This window comes from Juglans microcarpa x Juglans regia, chromosome 2S, assembly GCF_004785595.1.
Source record: "Juglans microcarpa x Juglans regia isolate MS1-56 chromosome 2S, Jm3101_v1.0, whole genome shotgun sequence".
In the NCBI taxonomy this organism is placed as follows: domain Eukaryota; kingdom Viridiplantae; phylum Streptophyta; class Magnoliopsida; order Fagales; family Juglandaceae; genus Juglans; species Juglans microcarpa x Juglans regia.
Window position 1 is genome coordinate 30460280 of NC_054597.1, and position 17756 is coordinate 30478035.

The 17756-nt window shown below is 36.2% G+C and overlaps 1 protein-coding gene across 2 annotated transcripts; it reads right to left on the reverse strand.

The window, feature by feature from the left end:
* Positions 1-508: 508 nt before the first annotated feature.
* On the reverse strand, positions 509-4949 carry LOC121253103 (protein arginine N-methyltransferase PRMT10-like). 2 transcript variants are annotated; one of them, XM_041153011.1, is made up of 8 exons: positions 4584-4895; positions 3403-3595; positions 3194-3299; positions 2235-2424; positions 1614-1799; positions 1427-1510; positions 1106-1154; positions 719-858 (listed from the first exon to the last, which is right to left on the reverse strand). In XM_041153011.1, exons 1-7 carry the CDS (start codon positions 4773-4775, stop codon positions 1128-1130), a joined length of 978 nt encoding a protein of 325 aa, XP_041008945.1. In that variant the 5' UTR covers positions 4776-4895; the 3' UTR covers positions 719-858; positions 1106-1127. The 2 variants fall into 2 exon arrangements, with proteins under 2 accessions (XP_041008944.1, XP_041008945.1); XM_041153010.1 differs by lacking the exon at positions 1106-1154 and having other exon boundaries at positions 509-858; positions 4584-4949.
* Positions 4950-17756: the final 12807 nt, after the last annotated feature.

The following is a 17756-nucleotide window of genomic DNA, read 5'->3' on the forward strand; positions in this document are numbered from 1 at the left end:
AACTCTAAAAGCACCCAACGTTATTCCAACTACAATGCATTTCATATTTTGAATCTGTTGTTGAATTCAGGATCACCAAATTGTTTCTTAAAACTTTAACTCTTTTTATTTCTTTTCCTGGATAAAAAAATGGTAGGAAGTGGCTACCAGACACAGGTGGCTTCCACTCTTAGACGTGATCATAATAGCACTCTACCTGTTGAGAACCGGAAAAGAGAGGCCTAGACGACAACAGGTCGCAGGCACTCTCTTAAAGTCGGATTTGAGCCGTAGCTTAAACTTCAACTCCACAAGGGAGTTAATAAATCCTTAGGCAACTAATACTAATAGCCTAAGATGAATGTAACCTAAGGACCATTGCACGGTGGTTCTTAACACTTGTCTCGAAGTGCCATTGGGTGCAAATTTCAGATTGAAAAGTACAATCAAATCACATTTTACTAAATCATTTTTTGCAGAATTGAATTACTAGACAATTTCTAGTGAGATTTTCAAAGTTGGGTCCTTCTTCCACTTGAATGCTGAATCATTGTTTTCCAGAAATTCACCAATAAGTTAAGCCCAAAGGAGGCCTATTAGGGCCAGAAGAACCAGATCAATCTAGGGCCAATGGCAATATAAGCACATTGTGCATGTACCTTCTTTAATATTTGATCCAAAATATGTGACCTGTCTTCTTTCTCACTCTATGTAAAACTTCTTATTGAAAGAAGGAAGGATCGTGCCAGAACACTGCCTGATTTCACAGCCAAGCTCAACCTCCAGGAGCCTATGGTTTTCCATAGAACGTTTCATTAAGAAAGAAACATTTAAACCGTCCCCCTCACTGACACGAATTGGGGGATGCAAGAGGAAAACCTGTAAAATAAACAAGAGGTTACACTTAGAAGATTAATAGACCACATGAACTAAAGATGCAAGTGTGCAATCTAAAATGAAAAAAAAAAAAAATGCACAACCATGTACTAACAAAGTAAAAACTTCATGACAAGGAGATACCACAAAACAGACAACAACCATGTGTACTCAATATGGACCCTAAAAGGTCATGACACTTAATATGTCTGTCCACCATTTAGCTAATAAAGAATGAGCCATAACACACCTGTGATATGAAGCAATTATACTTATGAAAGTAGCACAGTCGAGTAAACCTAAGACAGGAGAACAGTAGACCATTTAGCTCATGATACATATTTCATTGATCCAAAGGTTAATCTATTTACCTATAGCCAACTAACTGATAAAAAATTTGCCCCGGATACACGCGATGGCAATACAATCATAAAACTGACCATACAGAGAGTGGCCTATTGAGGCTTTTTGACAAGTATTCCTAAAAGAACACCCATTTCATTATTATTTCCATATATTTAAAAGAGGAATCAAATTCAAAGGAAGATAGTTTTGTTTTTGTGGCACAGACCTGTTGGCCCCAGTGTGTCCCATTATCAATGCTAGGAGCAGTTGTCAACTCAATTTCCTGTTGAGCTGGGTCCTCCTTTCTTCCCTATTGGAACAGAAAAATAGAAATTTTGAAAATTGCATTATCATGCAGATGCTTTAGAGTCTGAGCATGTCCTAACAAAAAGGGACACTGAAGATCAACTCACTCGAAAATGAACATCAAACCATCCCCCAAACCCGCAGAGCCTTGTGTTCTCCAGAGTTATGGATGATGAAAGGTTTGATCTGACTTCAAGGATGTCATTCACAGTCACGGTTAAACAATCAATCTCCTTTACTAAAGCAGCTGTCCCAATAACTTGATGTGGATGAAGATTGCTCCACAATGAGGTCTACAGAAGTAAAGTGGCAAAACATTTAAAAGTAGGACACCAAGAAAAAGCATATCTTACTCCCATGCATAAAGAGGAGGCCAAATAAATGAACCTCTTTCTACATAAACAAGCATGCAATGCAATGATAGTTTAGAAGTTTGGCCTCGTACCCAAGGACTGTCATAATATCTTGGGTAAAAGAGCAATACAAAAGATTAGAGAATAGGGAGGGTGTTGGAAGAAATATAGGAATCTTTTCCCTCGGAATACTCACTCATTTGAGCAAGTCAGTAGTTTTGGGCAAACATACACATAAAATACAAGTTTATCCACATTTTCACAATTATACAGCACCAGAAGAGTTGAGACAGAAGAGTTGAGAAAAGAATTACTTGTCAATTTGTCCCTGAGGAACAAAAAAAAATTAAAGCGACATAAAAATAGGGAAGTAACCTGAAGATAGTATTTCCTCTGCTCCTCCGAAAAAGACTTTTTAAGAACACTCATATCAACCCCATATTTATTTTTTGTCTCATTTGTAAAATGGTACCAATCATCCATGGCATCCTCATAGTCGTTTATTTTTTTGTCTACCGATCCAGACCTGATAGGGGCCACCCACATGCGGGCATGACTAGGATACCTGTGAAACCAAAAGTTTCTCGGGTCAGACAATATGTCTCCAAATATCACTTGATACCATCCAAAAATCAATGCATTTTGGGATAATCAACAGATTCATAGCAGTCTCCAAAACACTCAATTCACACCATCTTCTTTGAGTTAAAAACACATCAATTTAACTAAGAACAGCCTACTTTGGAGCAATAATTCAATCATTTCCATTTTCAATCCAACTAATAATTTTAGAAAATTCCATGACAACATAAAATTCATGCCAAGAACATGTAGAGTATTATCATTTATAGAAATAAAGGGCAAGCAGACAGTCAGATAAGAGATTGGCGAGAGTAACAGCCAAAGGAGACTAGAAAACTTATGCTAAGAAATATTTTCATGCACTTCTCTATGGACCCATGGGATGGCTATTCCTCAAATCATGTAAGAGGATGGACGACTTATGTCAGCATAAAAACATAACAAGGTTTGTGTGAATGCAATCTGAATAATCAAAGTGATATATGAAGCTTGAAAAAAAAAAAATTTGAAACTTTTTAATACTCTCGCAAGCTTGCTTATCATGAAAGCATGAGTGTCTAAAAATAGAAATGTTTAAATAGTTAATGTTTACAATACATAGGAAGGGCACATCATTAAGCAAAGAACTATCATTATAAGTGCGGTGGCACCTGTAGTGACAGCTAGTAGGAAAACACCAAAAGACAGGAAAGGCACAATTGCAAGTGATAGAACCCCTAAAAAAAAATGTAAAAATGAATTGCAACACTAACATAATGCCCATTGGCTTCAGCCAGCGGTCACGGGCGCATATCACCGAATCAAACATAGATTCACGCAGAAGAAAGTATCCCATCCACTCCGAGATAATCACATCAACTGCACAATAATCAATATCTGAACTTATACCTATGGAATATAAGCATATTGGGGTAGACCCATTTTTAATTTAAAGGGAAACCAATTACTTAACAGTAATAACCTTTCTCCGGCAGGGTAACTTCCTCCATGGAACCCTCAATCACTTCAACCACATCTTCCAACTTATTTGCTCTTACAAGCGCACGTGCATGCTCTGACATTTTAGTTGCTTCGACCGCATAGACCTTCCTCGCACCTGCTTGCGCTGACCAAATTGCAAGAATGCCACTCCCAGCTCCCACATCCAAAACAGTCTTCTCCAAAAACCCAACAAATTAATACCAAATATATCCCAAATACAACCACATGCAACAATAAGAATAAGCACCACTTCGATAAAAAACACTCTTCAGAAATTCTTTCCCAAAACTGATGTCAACGTGGATTACTTACCAGATTCCCCTTACTCTCGACAACTTCTATGAACCCAAAATTCTAATTCATCATCTATGATTACAACGTCTACCAGAACTCCTGCTTCCATCATGTCTTCCAATTTGATTTCATGACTTTACTGAGCCACCAGGATTTTTTTCTTTTTTCTGAAAAGTTCTTAATTGAATTAAATCTAAATCCTAAGAAAAGTGGATCGTGAAAAAAAAAGACCAATTGAAGTGGAAGATTTCTTCAAACAACATGTAGCTGGATCAACTATTCAATCAAATGATATCGAGCATGTTTCCCATCTCTTCTCGATTGCAATGGATTCTCTTATAAAGCAAGAAGAGGCACAAACGCAAATGCTTACAAATAAACACGATTCTTTTTTACTTTATAAATTGAATTGCAGTTCGATATAACTGAATTCAAATTGATTGCGAAAAGTTAAAACGCCATAGAAGATTCAATTAGATCTAAGTTCATATCAAATTCTTAAGTTTGGCAACGACAAGCTTTAACACACAGTTCCGCCCCAAGCAGAAGGAAAACAAGATAGAAGAACAATGTTGACTCTCGTATTGCGTTCACAGTTGCTTTCCCAAATCCATAACTCAGCCCCATTATACCAATAATTGCCCAGCCAAGCTCAGGTAAGCAAATCAAAAGTATCGTTCCCTCTTTCTCCTTTCTCCATCTTCTTTTATATTATATTTTATTTTCTATCAGCTTCAATCTTTTTTCTGAACCCAGCCCAATTTTCCAAGCAGCCTAACAGACTAAATAAACACAAAACACCTACGCTCACCCACAGACACACAAACACACAAAGAGAGAGAGAGAGAGAGAGAGAGAGAGAGATACCTTTCCTTGGAAATGATGCTTGTTCTGGAAAATGGAGTTGAAATAAGCGTCCATGCGGACTCGGTCAGAGAGCATCTCCTTCTGGTGGAAGAGAAAGGCATAGGTGCAGAAATACTGGGCGAAATCCACGCCCTTGTCCACAGGGGTGGCGCTTCGCTCCCCGTCCACGACGCGGTTTTGGTAGCTCCCCATGTCGCGCACACAAACAGCTTTCTTCACACACACGCACAGCGAGAGAGAGAGAGAGAGAGAGAGAGAGAGAGAGAGTTCGATTCTTACTTGCTACTTTGCTAGGGCAACTTCTACTCTTGGCACTTGCTGGGCCCCAGTAGACTTCGTAAAAGCTTGCCAGTGCCGCCTTCTTTCAGCATAACGTTCGCGGAGCCACTTCGGATCTTTTTTTTCAAGTAATGTAACACTCTCATTTTATTCTATTCTATTCTAAACATATTAAATAATATGTAAAATATTTATTATTATTAAATAATAAAAATATATGTAATAAATGATTATTTAATAGTGATAAATATACCATATTTTACATAGGAGATGAAAGTAGGATGGTAGTATAGTATATAGAATTTTTCAAAGAAAAATTCTACATAGAAATTGAAAACTTTATGTCATATATTTTCACCTAATCAACATGTGATTTATCATTTTTATCATTTTGTTTTAATACTTAAATATATGTGTTTAAATAGAAAGATAAAAATAAAAAAAAAATCACATATTTTTTAGATAGATGTGTGTAGTATAAAGCTTCCTTATAGCATTTTTCAATTTTAAATTTGAGTCTTACAAATCAAATTATGTCATCTGAGTAGTTTGTAGTGTAAAGGTATTCAAATAGCACTACTCAAGCAAGTTGCATTATTTTTCTACAATAGAACGACTATTCTCAGTCCCTTACACCACACACTAGTGTGAGCGCTAGCGTGGTTATTTTTGGAAAACTACTATTCCATTACCCTTACACTACACACCACATGCGTGAGTGTCCATGTGTCCCGTGTATGCAACAACACACACAACAAACACATGCGCAATGCTTAATTCTTCCAATCCCCATGCCCAATCCTTCTCTCTGCGATTGCCCTTTTCAGCTCCCAAGCACTTCCATTCCATGCCCTCCATTGTTAAGCCTTCAAATTCCCTTCGATTCCTTTAAAATCTTTTTTTTTTTTTTTGTTGGTTTTTGATAATTTCTCTCATTGTTGCTTTTTGAAACATGGTATTACACTCTTTATCTGAAACTGATACACCAGCAGCACCAATAGGGTCTCAATCACCATCATCACCACAATCACAATTGCATCGACAACCGCAACCACCCATGGCCTCCTCCATTTTGTCTTTGAACGTCCACCTTTCAAAAGTTTCATTTTCTCCAACTACAAGTGGCCTTTGATCCACCTTTCATATCCTCATTTGTCTTCAAACCAATAACAAGTTTGGTGTTATTGATGATGAGGATGGTGTCGCATGGGGTTTTCATTAGGGGTTTGTAGTGGGAGATTTGAAGGACGACGACCCATCAACGTTGTCTTTTGCGAGTCCTGGAATCTTTGGCTCCGGCCACACCTTTGGACATCAAGAGCTGCTACTAGAGCATCATGGCAACCGCAGAGTTGGGCGAGACACTAATCTAGTGATAGCTACTGATAGTTTTGGTCATTCTTATCTGATACATGACAACTTTGAACTTTTGATTTCTCAGTCTGATATGGTAGTTTAGTGTTTGAATGAGAGGCTGTCTCAATATGCCCCCACAATCGAAGAGGTAGTTCGCTGACAATGAGATTGGTTCAAAGAGTGGTAAATTGAGTGGAAGGGAGAGGTTTAGTAAGTGTGTCTACAAGTTGATCTTTGGAGGAGATAAATTTAACAATCAAGTTTTTGGAGGCAACTTGATCGCGAACAAAATCGTAGTCAATAGCAATATGTTTGGTGCAAGAGTGAAACAAGGGATTGGCAGTGAGGTATGTTGCAGCGATGTTATCACACCATGAGGTTGGTGGATGAGAGGGTTTTAGATGAAGCTCAGATAATAATGATTGAAGCCATATGAACTCGACAGTGGCATGAGTAATGGCGCTATACTCGGATTCTGTACTCGATCGAGAGACATTTTTTGTTTCTTGGAACCCATGATAGAAGATTGGGGCCAAGAAAAATATAGAACCCACTTGTGGACCATTGATCATTAGAGCATGTAGCCCAGTTAGCATCATAGTAGGCATTGAGAGCAACAGAGGATGAGTTGGTGATGCGAAGGCCGTGATCCATCGTATTCCAAAGGTAACGTAGAATACGTTTGACTGCACCCTAGTGGTGGGTAGAAGGATTATGCATAAACTAACAAATTTTGCCTATTGCAAATGCAATATCTGGGCGAGTGAAAGATGGATATTGTAAAGATCCAACTATGTTGCGATACAGAGTTAGGTCTAAAAAGGAGTCGCCAGTGGCCTGAGATAGAGACATGGTGGAGCTCATTGGAGTGGTAAAAGGTTTGGTTTGATGCATGGCAGCTTTGTGAAGCAGGTCAGAATTGTATCTCTTTTGTGACAGATAAGAGGCTGTGAGGGTCATAGGCCACTTCAATGTCTAGGAAGAAAATGCAAGGGCCCAAGATTCTTGATAGTAAAGTCATGATGCAGTGTGTCAATGAGCCAGGAGATAGAAGTAGAATTGGTCTCGGTAACTAAGATGCCATTCACATAGACTAATGCTAGCAGTAGATCAGTTCGATTTTGGCTAATAAAGAATGATGGATTGGCCTTAGAATCAACAAAGTCTGATTGAGTGAGTTTGGTGCTAAGTTGTGAAAACCAGGCCCGTGGAACCTGTTTGAGCCTATAAAGCACTTCTTTAAGTGACATACATGATTTTGAAGTACTGGATGCGCAAATCATGGTGGCTGATTCATATTCACTATTTCATCAAGAATGCCATGCAAGATTGCATTCTTGACATCAAGTTGGTGAATGAACCATTGTTTTGAGACAGAAATAGAGTGAATAATTCGGATTGTTACCAGTTTCACCACTAGACTGAAAGTTTCATCAAACTCCACACCAACTTGTTGATAATAGCCTTTGGCAATGGGTCTGACTTTGTAACGTTCAACTGAGCCATCAAAGCAACATTTGATTCAAAAAACTCATTTGCAACCAACAAGATTCATGTTGGGCTTGGGAAGGCATCAAATTCATCATTCATGGCCTTTTGCCATTCAACATATTTGCAGGCCATGGAAAAGAAGGTGGGCTCAAAAGTGCAAGGCCCAATTGTAGTTAAGAAGGCTCGTGGGGAGGAAACAAAATCATCTAGCAGCTACTTAGGCTTATGAATATTACTACAAGACCGTGTCTGCATGGGGTGAAGAGAACACACTGGAGCAGATGAATGAGCAGATGGTGCAACCAAGATAAAGGAATCTGATGTGGGCTCCAAAGAAGAAATTGAGGGGATTTTTTTCGTGTTAGATGACATAGGAGTGACCTTGATAGATAGTGGTAAGACCATATGACCATATGAGAGGAGCTAACCTTTAGGAAATCTGAATGAACTATTAGCAAATGGGAATTGAGTTTCATAAAAAATAACATTATGAGAGATGTACATTCGACCAATAGAACGATCTTAACATTCGACCAGTGCTATAACCGAGAAATTTGCACACAGTAAATTAATAATCAAGTTTGTGAGCATTTTATGGTCGAATGTGAGACCAACAAGTACATCCAAAAACTTTTAAGAAATTACAGTCTGGTTTTTTATGAAAAAATAATTTAAAAGGTGATATGTTTCTAGTAATAATCTAACAAAGGATAGAAGTCGATTGATTAAAAAAGAAGCTGTAAGGAAGGCTTCATCCCAAGATATTTGAGGAACAGAGGAGTGTGCCATGAGAGTAAAACCTGTTTTAACAATGTGGTGATGTCGACGTTCAAAGCAGCCATTTTGTTGATGAGTGTGGGGGCAAGTCAAGCGATGAAGGATGCCATGTTGAGTAAAGAGAGGCTTCAAGGCTTGAACTCACCACCACCATCAGTTTGAAAAACCTTTATTTTATGGTTAAAGCGCCTTTCAACAAGTGTTTAAAAATTGATAAATACTCTATAAACATCTAATTTGGTATAAATGGAAAAGAACCATATAAATTCAGAATAATCATTAATGAAACAAACATAGTAACGACTATCATTAGATGATAAGAGAGGGGAAGGACCCCATACAACTGTAAATAACAAGTCTATCGGTCCTTGAGAAACAGAAGGAGATAAATGAAAAGGAAGACAATGGCTTTTGCCAAGCTGACATGCATGACAGATTTTAACAGAGTTGGAAGATAACAATGCTAAATTATTTTAAAAACTAACTTTATTGACTAAGTAGGGCAGGATGCCCAAGGCGAGAATGTCATTTATCAACTAAAGCACATTCACCAATGAAGGCTAAAGTAGACTTGAGAGTTGAAACAGAGTTGGAGGGCAGCGGATAGAGTCCACGATTAATTTTGCTTGTGAGGAGTGTAGCTCCTGAGGATTGATCCTTGGCACAAAACAATGAAGGAAAAAATTCAAAATATACATTGTTGTCTTTAGCAAATAGATAGACTGACAAAAAACTTTTGCTTGTGAGTAACATGAAGAACATTAGATAAAAAGAAGGAACAAGAAAAAGTGCATAAAATAGAAGAGCCAATGTTGAAAATTTGCAAACTTTGACCATTACCAACTTGCACTTGATCTGGTCCAATGTAGCTCTCATGCTGCAAATTAAGATTTTGGAGGTCTAAAGTAATATGATTCGTAGCACCAGAGTCAGGATACCAAGCAGTATCAGAAGAGTTATTTGTAGTTGTAACATAAGCCTGGAAAGGTGTTGGACTTGGAGTTTGAAATTTTTGATCAAAACAATGCCAACATATGGAAGTAGCACGGCCAGATTTGAGGCAAATTTGACAAAATGAATGAGAATTACCAGTAGAGGAGAGGGAGGGCTAGAGGAGTATCGACCACATTCACGACCACGAGACCGACCACTATTATTAGAACCTCCTTGAGAATAATTTTCATTTGGAGGTCGAGTACCACATCCTTGAGAAGTGGTCTCAAGGGACAGAAGATTGGCAGATGGAATACCAATGTCACAAGGGAATCATATTCTGTAGAGAGACTAGCCAACAATATGAGGAAGAACTGTCTCAAAGAGAGATGATATTAAAGTGCTCAATATGAGCTGATCTTGTTCATACCAATGATCAAAGGCAGGGTTTAGGATAGAATGGGAGAAACTGGGGAGGTGGAGAAATACTACCATCGAGATAGTCATAGAGCTTCTAACCTCGCATATACGGAAGTAAATGTGCTTTCCAAATGAGATAATTTTCATTGGTAAGTTTCAAGGTGATGAGATGATTTGGGTTTATGGGAGGAGAATTACGAGTGGAAAAGGAAGATGTAGTAGAGGAAGAAGAATAAGAATCTATGACGTATGTCAATTGGCTCTGATACCATAACAGAGTTATGAATATAATAAGATATGCTGGAAAGCTTCTCATATTTTGATGAGAGTTGTGTTTGTATTTATAAATTAAAAGGCTACAAAATAGATGAATATTGTTACAAATGTTTGTACATTTCAAATACGAATTACAAACTGAACTACATGTTGTCCTTATCTTCAATAGATTTATCTTGAGCATGAGATGATAGTTGTTCTTAGTTTTTGTCATTCTTATTTGATATTTGATAGCTTTGAACTTTTGATTTCTCCGTCTGATATGGTAGTTGAGTGTTTGAAGGAGAGGTTGTCTCAATATGGCTGAGTTGTCGAACTGAAAAGCAACATTGGTGTTGTTGTAAGGGTTGAGCGGTGTCGTATCATCAGAGAGCTCTGGGCTTGAGGTCCCAAGCAGTAGGGGTCTTGGCAGGGTTGAGATCGAACCAGGAACAAGGAGGAGGGATGGTGGAGAACATTTGCTCCAAGAAGTCGTCATGGGAGGTGGGTGGGTTTTTTTTTAAAACCGAACTGTGGTGTATAAAAATTATACTGGTGCATGGTGTATTAAATAAAACCAACTTCCGTTTAGAATTTTTCATTTCAAGGCACCGTTGGACTAATCAATGCATCAATGATTGAATTTTTTGTATCAAAATCCACAATATCGTTCTGATAGAAGAATATCGTTACAAACAAGATTTAAGTATTGTAGCGAGATTTGGTATTGTGGTCGGTTGTGGTATGGTGGAGGGGCGATAAAAGGAGGTGACCAACGACATTCAAGAAGTGAATAAATTTATAAAGATGCAGTGAATAAAAGTTTGAATTTGATGAAAGCTAGTGGTTTAATTGGAAAAACAATGGTGCATCCGGTGGCATAAAGCTCGTGAGCTTCAACTTTAAATTGAAGATTCTCTTCATTTATTAGACTTGAGCACCACTTTGAAGTCGCTAGACCCTACCCAATAGGCCAGAGGGAGAGTAGCCCAAGAAGCTAAAGAATAGAGAGATTGAAACTTCACACATCAATCATACGAGCCTCAGATAGGTCTAAAAAAATAACATAAGGAAGTAACTTTAAAGATCAAAGTCTTTCAACAATTTTGACCTTTCAACAATAAAATCATTTTGAAGTGAAATTGGCAATTAAGTCGAAAAGGTGCGAAGATTTCCTAAACTTAATGATTTAAGAATGGGCATTACTGCTTTGCTTGATCTATATATGTATTACAGTTAGGGGTTCACCCGATGTGATCGACGAGGTTTCGGTGCCAAATTGATGCCGTACCGACGTCGTTTGGTGATACTTAGAATCGGTTGATTAGGGAAGAGAAAATCGATAGTCTCGATCTCAACATGCATCGGTGTGGTTCTTTGGTTTGTCGTCAACGTCTCTGTGACGAAGGAGGGAAGCTACGTCATCTGCCATGAGTCTGGGAAGAAGAGATGGAAATGAGAAAACAAAGAAGTAAGGAAGAAAAAGATAGGGAAGAAGAAGAAAAGAGGGTGTCCATTAATCCTATTTTGACATTATTTTTTTTTTTCCTGTTTCCAAGTCCTAAAACGATGTTGTTTCACTCATTTAAGTGAAACGTCATCATTTTTGTATAATTATAAAATAAAATAAATGGGAAAACCGTTGTCGGCCGGTTCAGCAATTTATCTTTGGTTTGAACCACCTCCAAACCGGTCGAAGTCGGTTTTGATAAAATATTGATGCCTGCCTACTGGTTCCCTACTAGTTTTGGCCAGTTCCCTGCTCCGGCAACTGACCTGAATCCGCACCTGCCGATTTTGCCTATTTTTGTATAACCGTAAGAACAATAATCATGATTCGCTTGATCGGCTTCTTTGGAAAAGCGAAATGGGAGAAAGGATCTAGCAATGAGTGATAAGGAATATTAGAACAATAGAAGCGGCCTAGATTGAGTACATATATATATATATATATATATATATATATAAAATAAAATAATCATTTTCTTATATCATCCTTGGTTTTTTAGCCTTATAAACTGATGATAATTATAAGCTAATTAATCATGTGTGGAGAAAAGGATCATAACTACACATTTAGAGTATCAATTAATTTTCCTACATCTATTAATCATTAATTAATCATGCATTAAGTTTGTTGTCAAATATTATAGCATTAAGTAAAAAAGTATTCATGTGGCTTATCTCATGAAGATCTTTTTTTAAATTTTATTTTTGTACTCCTTGTAGTTTTATGATAATAAAATAGAGAGAAAGAAAACAAATAATACTAGAAAACTTGGAATCTCACATAAAATGAATGGAAAAATAAAAAATAAAAAACTTTTTGAACATGACTTTCAATGGTTTTATAAATAGAATAGAAGTTTAAACTAATTGCCGGAAGATGTAGATTTTATTCTTTATTTTTTATCATAACAATCTTCCTCATGCATGGATCAGACTTCTCTCAACTATTAGGCCCAAGATGTGAAATCTTTAATTAAAGAGGTAAAATGTAGAGTCGAAATTTGAACTTAGGACCTTTGCTTTGATACCATGTAAAATCATCACTTGTCCCAAAAATTTAAGCTAACATGAAGATATAAACCTAATATGATACGTTTAGATGTTAAGATGAGTTGAGTTTAGTTGTGAACACTACAAGAAATTTTACTTTTAGGGACGAAATTTGTTAGGGACGAATTAAATTTCATCCCTAAAAGTAATTATTAGAGACTCAAAACTTGGCTGAGTTTCTAAATTCGTTCGAACAGATAAAAATCCATTCGAACTAGATATTTTGTAACGAATAAAATTGTCTAAAAAATGCAAAACCGTTCGAACGTGACAAAATACATTCGAAAAGGGAATTAATATCTGTTTGAACAATATATAATCTGTTCGAATAATAATCTTGGTGGGAAATTAATTTATTTTTCTAGAGAAAAGTTCGTAACCATTTAAACTTACATTTATTTGTTTAAACGGAAGAGATTTGATGGGAAAATGAGGCGGCAAAGTTGTTGGACCGTTTGAACAAAAAATAAATATCGTTCGAACAAGGTCGAACACCACATTTATTCATTCGAACGACTAATTTGGTTGTAAATTATATAAAAATTGTTTATCATCATTAATTTGTGTATATATTTTTTCCATTAAAGTAATAAATATTTTTTCCTTTAATTTGTTATCATTTTCAAAATATAAAAAATGTATATATATTATATATTATTATTTACGCTGAGTTAAAATATTTATAAATTCGCAAATTAATTTTATGTAATTAATTTCAAAATTTTATAGTGATTTGTTTTATATTAAAGTTATATTTATATAACTTTAAAGATAGTGTCATTTTTTTATATTATCATGAATGGTAAGTAAAATAAAAAAATAAACAAGGTAGCAAACACTACAAATAAAAACCATACATTAATATCCCAAATATATAACGTTCGATACAACATAAAAAAGTAAAATAATAACTAAAATGATCTATTTGCTAAGTAGATCAAAATCCTCTTATAATATTTTAAGGCATCCATCCAGATCCTTAAACTTCTCCATGTTGAGCTCAATGAACTCCACAAACAGAGCTCGTATATGATCCAAAGTAGCCTCAGCAGGCTATCTCTCAACACTGGCAGTACTACTAGAAGCTGGATTGGTTGGTGTGCCACTAGTTTGTTCTGCTGCAGTCTTCAGCAAGTGCCTATTGCTCTTGCTGAATGTGATCTTATTAAGGGGCCACATCTGTGGCAACCTTCACTCAGTCCTAGACACTGTAACATCGATCAGAGTAAGAGGTTAGACATCAGCAGTGCAAATGGTAGACTACCTCCACTGGAATAGCATGACTCTAATCGAATGCGGAGGAAGAAATACAATTCCAGATCAATCGACTCCCTTTGTGCGATCCGTAACAAAAATCTGGCTCGCTCGATCCCGAAATCAGGCTTGTGTTTTTTCGGATCGATGTTATACCCAACAATCAAATTAAGCATTCTGAAAAATGCTATACAGTTGGCCTGTCGGATCACATTGCTTCCATCATATGGACGAACCAAAGGGTCTCGCACTATCTGACAGACCTAATCGTCTGTGAGACCATCATCAGGTAGATTCTCGTCCTCACTATCATCCGAACTAGCATCCGGCTCTACATTCAGCGCTAGCGATGAGAATGCGGCCGGTGTGTCCAAATCAGATGGTGCAGTCACTGCTCTTGGTGTAGCTGCCGCATCCACTGCAGGATATGAGTTAACCACGCGAGGAAGATCAAGGAACTTAGCAATAAGGCGGAAAGAGAAAGTAATACTCACTCTTCAGACCGCTAAGGTGTAGCACAAAGCATCAGCATCATGCTCTCTTATGGCACGGTAAAACTCACTAACCATCTCCGGATATGCAGTCCCCATCTGCTTAGAGATCGATGTTTATCCTCAGTCGGTGATGCTGGACTGTATGCTTCATCCCTCCCATGCAAGATCGCATAAGTCATCTAGAATAATCGCTCGCTCAACAAGTATAGGTCTCCTGAGCATGAGTTGCTCCACTATTTTAGCCGGTCTGATCTCTCCCATGTTTTCTTCTGCTGGTTGCCATTAGTATACTGTTTAATCATAAGAAAAGTAAGAATATAATTAAAATAATTGTGCAATTACATTATTGAAGAATTATACTATATTGAACTGAATTGAAATAATTCTTTTGAACAAAACATATTATGTTCAAACTAACCATCTGTAATGTAATTTCATAGTTCGAACTAGAAAAATCTTTATTTGAATGAAATGTTCTATTCATTCGAACAACAAATTTTTGTTCATTCAAACAAATTTAATTTATTAGAATAGAAATATATCTGTTTGGCAACTGAGCATTTGAATGGACTCTATGAGAACATGCCAAAAGGCCATGGCTGAGTCGACTCAGGCTCGAACGAAAAAACCCAATCTATTGAGGATCCTTGGCTTTAATTGGTAGAAATGATTAAGGAGTGAAGCCCCCATCATTTCCACTAATTATTTTGGTGTTAGTTGGCTCAAAAACACCAAAACACCAAAGTCGGTATTTTCCGTATTTTTCCAGACCATACGTCCCATAAGCGCACAAGGGGCTATGACCTATGTGGGCGAGAGTTTAAAAGAGCTCGATGGTATGTTTTAAAGAAGTTGATAGTCCAGCAAATGAAGAAGCATATCAAGAAAATGAATTATGCATCAATTTATTTGTTGATCTAAGCCAATATGATATGGTCTCATTGTATAGAGAAGATGTTCAACTCAAAGTAATTAAGGGTAAAATGTCGGAAGAAGATGAATCAACTGAAGTGTCTAGTGAGGATGAGGGTGATTGGTCTAGCAAAACTGATAATGAATAGATTTCAAATAGATATTTTTGTAAGTATCATTTTTATAAATATCCGTAATGTTCGTTTGAATAATAATTTATTACCATTTCGAACAGATATGTCTCCCAAATGCAAAGCAACACGTGCCCATCCACATCCATTATTGACTCCCCGTGTAGTTCACCTATCATCAATAGTGGACCAACATATCAAACCCAGAACAAAGTATTTTATCAAATTAAATACCACATTTTATGCTCAATTTAAGTAATAAAAAATAAAATAATTTAATTAAAATATATGCTTTAATTACCTGTATATATAGCTGTTCTAAGCCAACGCTGAGGTCGAGACATTACGAGGGATGTCTACACAGAGAAAGTAAGGAAAGTGGGTAAAATTAAAGTTGATATTTTTTATTATCACACCAGTGGCTCCGGAAATTCGGCAGCGTGGTTTGCTTCTTATGTTGGTACACTTATTTACACGTCTGCACCGATGACTACATCCTCCTGGACTAAAGTTTCCTAAGATTTGAAAGACTATATCAAAAATAGTTGCTTGGTAATAAGCTACATCCTAAGAAATTAAGTATAACATGTTAATTTAAAATTACTTTGTATTTATATTAATTGTTTATAATTTTTAAAAGGACAAGTTTGAATTTAATTTTGGGCCGACGAGAGGTTCGATTAACGGTTGAGGAACTGATGTCGAATGTATTTCGGAAATACAAAGGTCGATGTCATATACACTATCAGAAGTTTAGTACTACAACAGAGGTGCGCCAAAATCCATTCCAAGCAATGCCATCAAACGAATGAGAGAATGTTTGTGATATGTTTAAAGATCCTGCTTATTAGGTAATTTCGCTGCTATCTTTTTTTAATAGTATATGATTGATGTATTAAACATATAAACATAATATTTTTTTTAGTAACGGAGTACTGTAAACAAAGGTAATTGATCAAATTTAACAATACATCATCATGCAGGTCTTCGATCTTTTCATCGTTTGTCTAAAAAATTAGTAAGTTATTTTAGTTTCTGTTAAATATTAATATATAATACACTTTTATGATTTAAGTTCTGATATAGATTTCCTTTTGCGGGAAAAATAAAGTCATGCTGACTATGATCTGACCCAATTGTATGCTAAAGTACATAAAAATCGTGATGGTGTTTGCACCAGTCCCGAAGCAGATGCAAATTATGTAAGTTTAAATTTCTTTAATTCCCTTGTCTAATAATATTTTTGTTACTTATACTAATTTTAATGTTTTTATTTTTGTAAGAAAAGATGATATCTCTTAATGAAACTGTTGCGGACCCATCTGATGAATCATTTATCAAGGATGCTCAGATCCTTTCTCAAGTTCTTAGATCACGTTCTGGATATTTGAAGGGCTTAGAACGTTGCATGAAACAATTCCCAACATCATCATTCTTTTCTCGAGCTAGATCGAATGACAACAAAACTAAGGAATTGGAGGAAGTAACACTTGAAATAGAACGATTGGGGTCTAAGGAAAAAAAGTTGTTAACCCGATTAGTTCAAGCAACGGATTTTGAGGCGAGAATAGACGAGAACATGCAGAAGAGACTGGAGATGGAGGTACAAAAAGTGTTTGAACAGGTTTAGTCAATGATGTCCCAAAACTCTATGTCACCACCGCAATCTTAAAATTTATTTTTTCTTTAATTGTCTTTCTATTATGATGTTTCAAAACATTTGAACAATTGTGATGTTTGAATTACAATTTGTGTAATATTATTATGGTATTTTTAATTAAATTCTGTTATGTATGATTAATACCATTCGAATGGTAAATAACTAATTCGAATGGTTAATTACCATTTATAAATTCATTTGAACAAAAAATGACCAATTCGAACAAAAACTAACATATTCGAATGACAACAGAGAAATACAATCCGTACGTCCATTCGAACAATAAAATATTTATTCGAACAACATTAATATACAAAACCCCGTTTGAACTGACAGAATTTCTGAAAATAAAATATTTGTTCAAACGGACATAATTTATGTTCGAACACAAGTCATTTGGGACGAAATTAGTTCATCTAAAAAAAGACCGTTCGAACAATTTCGACTGGTTTCGCCCAATTTCGTCCCTAAAAATCATTTTTTAAGACATCTCCAAAAACCTTTTGAGACAGTCTCCTAGAGACAAAATTGAGATGAAATTTTTTCGTCTGCAAAAAAATTTCAGGTCAAAAACTGGATTTTTTGAGATAAAATTTTTTGTCTCAATAAACCCAATCTCTTGTAGTGGAATAGTGGTATTTTGTGAGTCCTA

What these genes read in the sequence shown, in the direction of transcription:
- LOC121253103 (XM_041153010.1), bottom strand. Translation starts at nt 4,775, where the DNA reads ATGGGGAGCTACCAAAACCGCGTCGTGGACGGGGAGCGAAGCGCCACC. An exon ending in AGTTACCCTGCCGGAGAAAG is followed by an intron (nt 3,300 to 3,402) that starts GTTATTACTGTT and finishes ATTATTGTGCAG; the next exon opens with TTGATGTGATTATCTCGGAG. An exon ending in GGTTTGATGTTCATTTTCGA is followed by an intron (nt 1,511 to 1,613) that starts GTGAGTTGATCT and finishes CTGTTCCAATAG; the next exon opens with GGAAGAAAGGAGGACCCAGC.